The 8010-nt window shown below is 34.3% G+C and overlaps 1 protein-coding gene across 1 annotated transcript; it reads right to left on the bottom strand.

Moving 5' to 3' along the window:
* Positions 5930-7862, bottom strand: LOC107621881 (uncharacterized acetyltransferase At3g50280-like). Its single transcript, XM_016323862.2, has one exon. The coding sequence runs from the start codon at positions 7596-7598 to the stop codon at positions 6186-6188; it is 1413 nt and encodes a 470-aa protein (XP_016179348.1). The 5' UTR covers positions 7599-7862; the 3' UTR covers positions 5930-6185.

Below are 8010 nucleotides of genomic sequence, written 5' to 3'. Positions count from 1 at the left end.
TTGTTTTTAGCACAGCCTGTTTTTCATTATCTAATAAAGCAGTTAATCTAAAATAATCAGATTCTTCTATTAATTCTAAACTTTCTAAATAATTCATAATTTAAAGACTAGGATGAAGATGTACCTTTCTGGAGAAAAACTTCCTTTATTTAGTATATTTTACATAAGGTGTTTTTATCTCCAGAGGGGAGATTGTAGATACTAACTCCAGAGGGGAGTTTAGAATTATTTTTCCCTAAGGGAATTCTTCCTCAGACTATAGAATCGCCTCGGCAGCTTCCTCCTTGCTCTCCTAGCATATGAGTACTCTTAGCCTTCTGCTTTCTATTGTCTGATGCCTTCTACAATTGCCTAAGCAACCTATTTATAATAGTTGGGTTTGATGGACAATTTCCATCCTTACCCTTCTTATGACGTCATTGTTTACGTCATTGTTTGTTATCTTACACCAGTTACATTGTTGGTGCTTTATGACCTAAGTGCTTATGTCACTATGCAATAATGTTGAGAGATGCTTCAGATGCACTGTCCTCCTCTTTTATCATGTGACCTTCAGATGCATTGTCTTCTTCCTTTATGATGTGGGTTGATTCCGTTTCATTATTGCTTTCTTCAGATATCTCTGAGGCACATAGCTGGCACTTGTGGTCTTCTCTGTCTTTTATCAAATAGCAGAGATTCCTCTTTATCCCTTCAGGGAGCTTTTCTAAAAGTCCAGATAAGTTGTAGAATGCTGATTCAAATTCCACCAAGAGTCTCATCTCTCTTTCTTCAATTTCATTTCTTTTACTGGACACAAGCAGAGTATTTCTACTTTTATAATTAATCCTTGTGTGAGATTCCTTCGTTATTTTTTGAGTTCTTTCAAAGACCCTTGCTAATGTGCTGGCTAGCCTTCCTTCATGACTGTAAATTGTTAAATCTTGAATCTGATCAATTGGTTGAAAATTTCCTGGGAAGACGGACATGAATATTACTTGGTGTGCTGGAACCAAGCATTCTTCTTCTTCATTAAAAATAGGTTGACTGTTTGTAAATTTTAGGGATATATCCCTTGGATTTACATTGTCAATCATATTTTTAAATCTCTTTACTGCATTAACGAATCCTGCAGAAAACTCATTAATAATTGTTAGATCATTAAAAATTAAAATTGTATCAATTAATCCATACTAGAAAAACTGATAGGTGTCAGATGGGGAAGCATCTGGAAATATAACCAGCTTTGTTAGCTGTTCTTTGGCAATAGGATAATATCCCGAAATTGCCCTTTTTTCTTCAGTCCAATTCAGGACTATGTTAAGGGTTTCTCTGAGATTTGATATACATATCCTTTTCTTTTCCTTGATTTCAGCCCTTGTAGGAATGTTTCTAATTATCCCTGTTCTCTAGGTTTGAATTGGAGCTTTATCTGCTCTTTTTAGGGTTTGCTCTGGATGGAGAGCTTCATATTCTCTGAAGGATTCCTTTGCCTCTTCCAGTGTTAAAAACCCTCCTTTATGAATTATCCTTGATTGATGTGTGAATGGTGCCGCTTTTTCCCAGGCATCATATACTCCTTTCATAGGGCCATTATAAATTACATAATATTTTTTATCTTGGGTGGATTTTTTAATAATTTCAGCAATTGTTTTATTTTCTGAAATTTTTTCTTCACCTGATTTGTCCACCATGCTTAGCTGGCTGAACTCTGATGGTTTTGCTTGTTGTGTTGATTTCATTGCTTCAATGGCCTTCTTGAGGGATTGGATCTGTGTCCTTATTTGCTGACAATGCTTGCATTTTTCGAGTTCTTGCTCATATTTTTGAATTTCTTGATCTAATGCGTTGTAGATGAATTCCATTCTCTTGTTAATGTATCTGCAATAATATTTTTGTCACCCTTAATATATTCAATTTTTATTGGTGTAACAAAAATAATTGCCATCTTACCAATCGTCCATGATTATAATCAACTTTTAAATTATATCGTATGAAACCTGTTAGGTAACTTGAATCTGTCCTTAATGTAAATTCTCTGGGTAGTAAATCAATTTTCCATTTCTTAAGAGATTTAATTGCTGCTAGAGTTTCCTTTTCATGAGTGGTATATCTCTGTTCTGTTGGAGTAAAAGTCCCTGAAATATACCTGCAAAGTAATTCCTTTGGGGAATATTTAGAATCTAGTGATTCTTTTTCTTGTTCCAAACTTTTATAGCTTTCTTAGCTTTTAGACATCCTGACCAGGTTATGTCTGAAGCATCTGTTTCTACTATTAAGTAGTCGTTTTCTTCTGGAATATAAAGTTCTGGAAGTTTTTCACATAATTCTTTAACTCTTTGAATTTGCATACTATCTTTTTCATCCCATTTCCATTCTTTTTTAGTACTTATTTTTGAAAATAAGCTTTTAGTGTATTCTGCTATATTCTTTAAAAATCCTTGATCAGAAATATAATTTATACACCCTAAAAATCTTTGTAATTGTTTTCTATCTTCTATTTTATTAGGAAATAAATTTACCTTTTCTAGAACATTTGGTTGAAGTTTTAGCTTTCCTTGAGTGGATAGAATTAATCCAAGAAACTCTATTTCTTGTTTTTCTATTCTTGCTTTCTTTTTGCTAAGAACTAATCATTTTTCTTTACATCTTTCTAAAACTATTAATAATTTTTGAAGATGATCTTCTTTATCCTATTTTGTAAAAATTAGTATATCATCAATGTACACTAAAACAAATTCATTTAACTCTTTTAGATTTTCTTCCATAAATCTTTGATAAATACCTGGAGCTTGTTTTAATCCGAATGGCAATACATTCCATTCATAGAGCAATACACTTGTTGATTCTTTTGTTGGGCAAGTAAAAGCAGTTAATTTCTTTGTTTTTTCGTCTAAACGAAGTTGCCAGTATTCTGATTTTGCATCAAGAGATGAAAACCAAGTTGCTCCTTTGATTTTTTCTAAAATAGAATCTTTTCTTTGAAGTTTATGAGCATCACCAATAGTTGCTTCATTCATCTTCTTATAGTTAATAACCATTCTTCGTTTTCCCCTTTTAATTTCATTATTGTTTTCGACATAAAAGGCTGGAGCCGCATGAGGACTTTTACTTAATCTTATAATTCCTTTTTCCAAAAGATCTCTACATTCTAATGAGAACTCTTCTCTATTTCTTGCGGAATAAGGAATTTTATTTGGAACATTTATCTCTTTTGTAGGATCTTTTAATTTAATGCTTACTAATTCGTTATTTGTATTTTTAATATCTAAAGGATTTTCAACACAAATTTCATCCAAAAGTTCTTCTATCTTTATTTCAAGATTATTTTTTAGAATATTTATCTGAAAGTATAAATTTAAATAACATGTCTCTAATATAGAAAATATTTTAAATTTTAAGATCTTATCTATAGTAGTAGTAGGTACTTTTATACGTTTTGATTTTTGATTTATTGAAGAATCGTGTGGAGCTTTTAAAACTATATATGTTAATTCTTGAATGAATGGATGATATAGCTTTAAAAAGTTATTTCCTATGATAAAATCCATTCCAGAATCTAACATATATATAGATGGAACAATGAACCTATAATTTTGAATAAAAATTTCAGCCATCTCTGCTTTTTGGTCAATTTTATGTATTGATTTGTCAGCTATTCTAACTCTTAATGGTTTCTTTAATTTTTTCCAATCAAGTTTTATATTTGTACTAGCAAAATATTGTGTTGCTCCAGTATCTATGAAAGCATTTACAAATTTTTCTGTTATTTTTATAGTAATAAATGTGGCATTATTACTCAGTCTCTGAGTCTGTTTCTGAGACATATTCAAAAATATAGTCTAGGTTATCATCAGATTCTTCTAATGGTTCCATGAAACAACACTTAACAATTTCTATTTGTTTGGTAAGATCTTTTTTATCCTTCTTTTTTGGACATTCATTTGCATAGTGTCCTTCTTCTTGGCAATACCAACACTTACAATTTTCTTTTTTATTTGGGCAATAGTCACTTTTTTATCTTTTGTTTTTATTGTTATTTCTTTTTCTAAAATACCTCTTTTTTCTCCAGTTTGGATAGTATTTTTTTTTTCTAAATTGATATTTTATTTTTCTTTGAAAATTTTTATTAAGACCATATTTTTGGGGTATCTCTTCATTATCCTGACAGCAAATTCTAATAATATTTACAAATCTTTTTTGAGTCGCTTCTTGCATACAACGTTCTTTTATTTCCTCTCTTATTGTAAAGGTTGCTCCACCAAAATTATTTTCAATTGTCCCCCTATTTATTTCTCTTATAAATCTTCCCATTATAAATTCATTAGCAGGATATGAAAGTTTTGTTATATACATACTAAGATAATGATTTTTATCTTCTTCTTTTAATTTGTAATAATGTATTCTATATTCACATATATAAGACTCCACATTACATAAATCATATATCTGAATATTAGCTAAATGGTTTTTTGCTTCTTGATATTCTTTATTATAGATTTCTTGTCTATGATCTATAATATTTTTTTCCAAAAAATTCTTTATATAGAATCATCATTATATGTAATATCTTATCATAAGCTGTTGTTTTTGTTGCTAATTCTTCTATTATTTGGTTTTCTATTGATGTCATATAATCTCTTATAGTTCTTTTAGTATGAAACCCTATGTAATTCCAAATATCTCTTCCAGATAATTCACTAAGTTTTGGATTAGTAAAGGCTTCTAATAGGAAGGAATTCAACCAATTTTCGAAAATTTCTTTTTCATTCTTTTTACAGTCTAAATCGAGCATTCTTTCTCCTTCCATTTCCTAGATTTTAGGAACGTATTTTGATGGTATTTTTATATATTTTGAATCTTTATTTATAAACCCTTTTTTAAAAGCATAATTATCAAAACCTGTTTCCCATTTAAATTGAGATTGACTATCCTTAGATGTTCCAGCTTCGTTTTTTACTTGTATTGGAACTGCTGGTTCTTCGTCACTTGAATAATCTAGGATGTGTTCTTCATTTTCTATATTTTCATAATTTACTAATTCTTCTTCTATTTGAAATCCCTGTTCCATAATATTATCTTCCTGAGCCATTTTTAATTGTTTAAAAAGCATTGTAACTTCTTCTAATTTTTCTTCAATATTCATAATTTCAATGGTGGTTTTACTTTTAATTCTGCTATGTTGATTATATTTTGAAAATTTTCTTCTTTGGGATTCTCTTTCTGAAAGTATTTATTTAATATTTGTTTGATTTCGTTTATATTAGGTTCCTCTTTTTCCTTATTTCTTTGAAATTTTATGGATACTAAAATTTCTTCAAACATATCTACTATAGAATTTAATTGTGGGTTAAAAGTATGATAAAGATGTGGGGAATCATTTCCATGGTAACATTTTTTAGAAATTCCGTGTGAAATATAAGTTTTTTCAGGTTTTTGAAGTCCTTCAATAAAACTTATAGTAAAATAAAGATTTTGAGAAAAATCATTTTGTATTGATTTTAGGAATTCGGTATCATTACAATTAACATTAGTTAAAATCATTAGTTTTTGATCTATTAATTTTGATAGTTTAATAATTTTTTCTCTTAAATCTTCTAATTTACTTTTTTTTCATTAGGTAACACTTTTTCTTATAAAAAGCTACGATTTTAAGTGTTTTGTAGTGAAAAGTGTGGTTTTAGAATGTATGATTTAAGTTTTACCACGTAAGTATCTTTAGAAAAAGTTGTTTTTGTGATGTTTATGTGACTGGTGGCTCTTCACTAATTCTCTGGAACTTACCAACTTTAACAATTTTTGTGTAAATACTTTTTTTGAAGTCAAAGATGAATTTTCGGATTAAAAAATTTGTGGAACTCTGGGCTTAATAATAGCTTGTATTTCGCTACCGTGTTTTATAATCCAGCTTTAGCACAAATACATTGAATTAGCAGAGGCGGAGGGGTATTAAACGTTAAATAATGACTATTTATAACTCATTAATTATTGTGATTATAATACACATTGCATTTATTAAAATGCTTAACCTTATTTAAGTACTGCATTCCAACTCCCAACCATTTAACTATTCATTCAAGCCGCAGCCACTACATGCTACTCTTATTGCATGCGTTACATGACTCAAACACGATCCAACGGTATATTGTACGACACGACAGCATCACTAACTGCTAAATTCCACAAGATACTGACACGTGTCCACATCACCCAGATGCATAGAGCATGAACTCGTCGTCACACTCAAGAGCCGCCATAGCATCGGGCGCCAAGACCACCTCCAAGTCCACGGAACCGCCGCCATCCCTCCCAGGAAACGCCGACATCTTTCCGTCGAACTTATTGGCGGCGCCGCTCCTCACAGCCACTGGTTTCCCCCACCCGAAATCATTATCGTACATAGGAAACCGCGGAGAGCTCCCCATCTGCACCGTGGCGCCGTCGTGGTTCCCCAAAGCGAAGCACTGTGGCTCGCACTCCCAATCCTCTATGGCGCGCTTCACCGCATCGCTATCGTACGCCCTCACGCTCTTGTTCAGCTGCTTTGCGCTCCACGAAAGGTCCCTGCACACTACTTCTTCCGCGGTCGCACACGTGGCAAAGCTCTGAATCGCGTTCCCAAAGTAGTTATCCCCAAGCTTCGGCTCCATTCTGCTGCGAACGTTAACCGCCATTCTAAACGTCGTCGTTTTGGATAACGGAATCTTCCTCGCGCGCGTAACGGCACGCCAAGTCAGCGCGCAGAGGGACTGAAAGGACGAGATCTCAACGATTTCACTATGTGGTTTGTTTTCAGCAACCGTTTTCAATTTCGTGTCGTTGCTCATCTTCGCCATCAACTCAACGGCGGAGCAGCCGTCTTCGCTGCAGATTTGATTCTCCGGCGGTGCGCGGCGATTTGCTTCTGCTTTCAGCCTCCGAATGGATTCACGGCTGAAGCCGAAGATCCTCTCGCGCAAGGGCTCGTTGGCATTGAAGGAGACCTTAAGGTCGCCGTCCGGGAGCCGGAGGACGGCTTCGGAGACCAGAATTGAGTCCCGGCGGAAGTCCGGGAGCCTCGACGGCGATGCGGCTCCCCTGGAGAATTCAGCGAAGGTGTTGAAGAAGTGCCAGAGGGAGGCTCCGTCGGTGACGGCATGGTTGACGGCGACGCCGATGAAGACACCATCGGCGAGCTCGGTGACCTGAACGGCCATGATCGGAGAGAAATGAGCGGTGTAGTTTAGTTTCTTGTGGAAGGGGAAGAGTTGTTGGAAGGTGTTGGGGACGTCCTTTGAGGACAAGAGGTCGGAGACAGAAACTGCAGAAGCCGCGGCGTGGATGAAATGGACGCCGGAGTCATTAGAATGGACGTAGACATGGCCGGAACCTGAGGTTCGGAAGGTTCCGGCGAGGGGAGGAAAGATGGAGAGGGTTTGTGAGAGTGAGGTTTTAAGGGATTGGATTAGAGTGGTTTGAGGGAGTGAGGGTGCAGCGTAGATACATCCCTTTTGGATGTAGTGACAAGAGAGCATGTTGAGGTCTGAGATTGAAAGCTTGAGGTCGTTGAGTGTTGAGGGTTTGTGAGGGACAACGGTGCATCTTGAGATTATAGTAATTGGTGTAGACGAAGAAGGCATTTTGGAACAAGTAAATAATTCAGAGGAAGCTAATTAAAAATGATAAAATTGATGCGTGAAAAGGGATTAGGGGCATGGGGTTTATATAAGCCAGGTATTGGAGTCTGGTTCATGCACTTTCTTCTTCAAAGTGCTCCGTCCTCTCATTATTTGGTACGTTGTATAGTACTCAACTGCACGCACGCGCACATTGATAAGATGGGAGAGGAGGTGCGAAACTTATTTGAATACAGACTAATGATGTATGAATTCACACTCTCTTTTAGTATAGTATTATGGTGACTATATAATATATATACTATATGTTTTTATGGAAAAATGATGATTGAAATATAACATATGTTTATATTATGTTTATCTTCTTCACATAATATTTTTATGTAAATATTCATCTTATTTTATTTGAGTAAAA

The sequence above is a fragment of the Arachis ipaensis genome, chromosome B10 (assembly GCF_000816755.2).
Source record: "Arachis ipaensis cultivar K30076 chromosome B10, Araip1.1, whole genome shotgun sequence".
Classification (NCBI taxonomy): domain Eukaryota; kingdom Viridiplantae; phylum Streptophyta; class Magnoliopsida; order Fabales; family Fabaceae; genus Arachis; species Arachis ipaensis.
The sequence above is the reverse complement of the archived record's forward strand: the minus strand, read 5'-3'. Positions and strand labels throughout refer to the sequence as shown.

Coding starts and splice junctions, on each gene's coding strand:
- LOC107621881 (XM_016323862.2), bottom strand. CDS start 7,598: ATGCCTTCTTCGTCTACACCAATTACTATAATCTCAAGATGCACCGTT.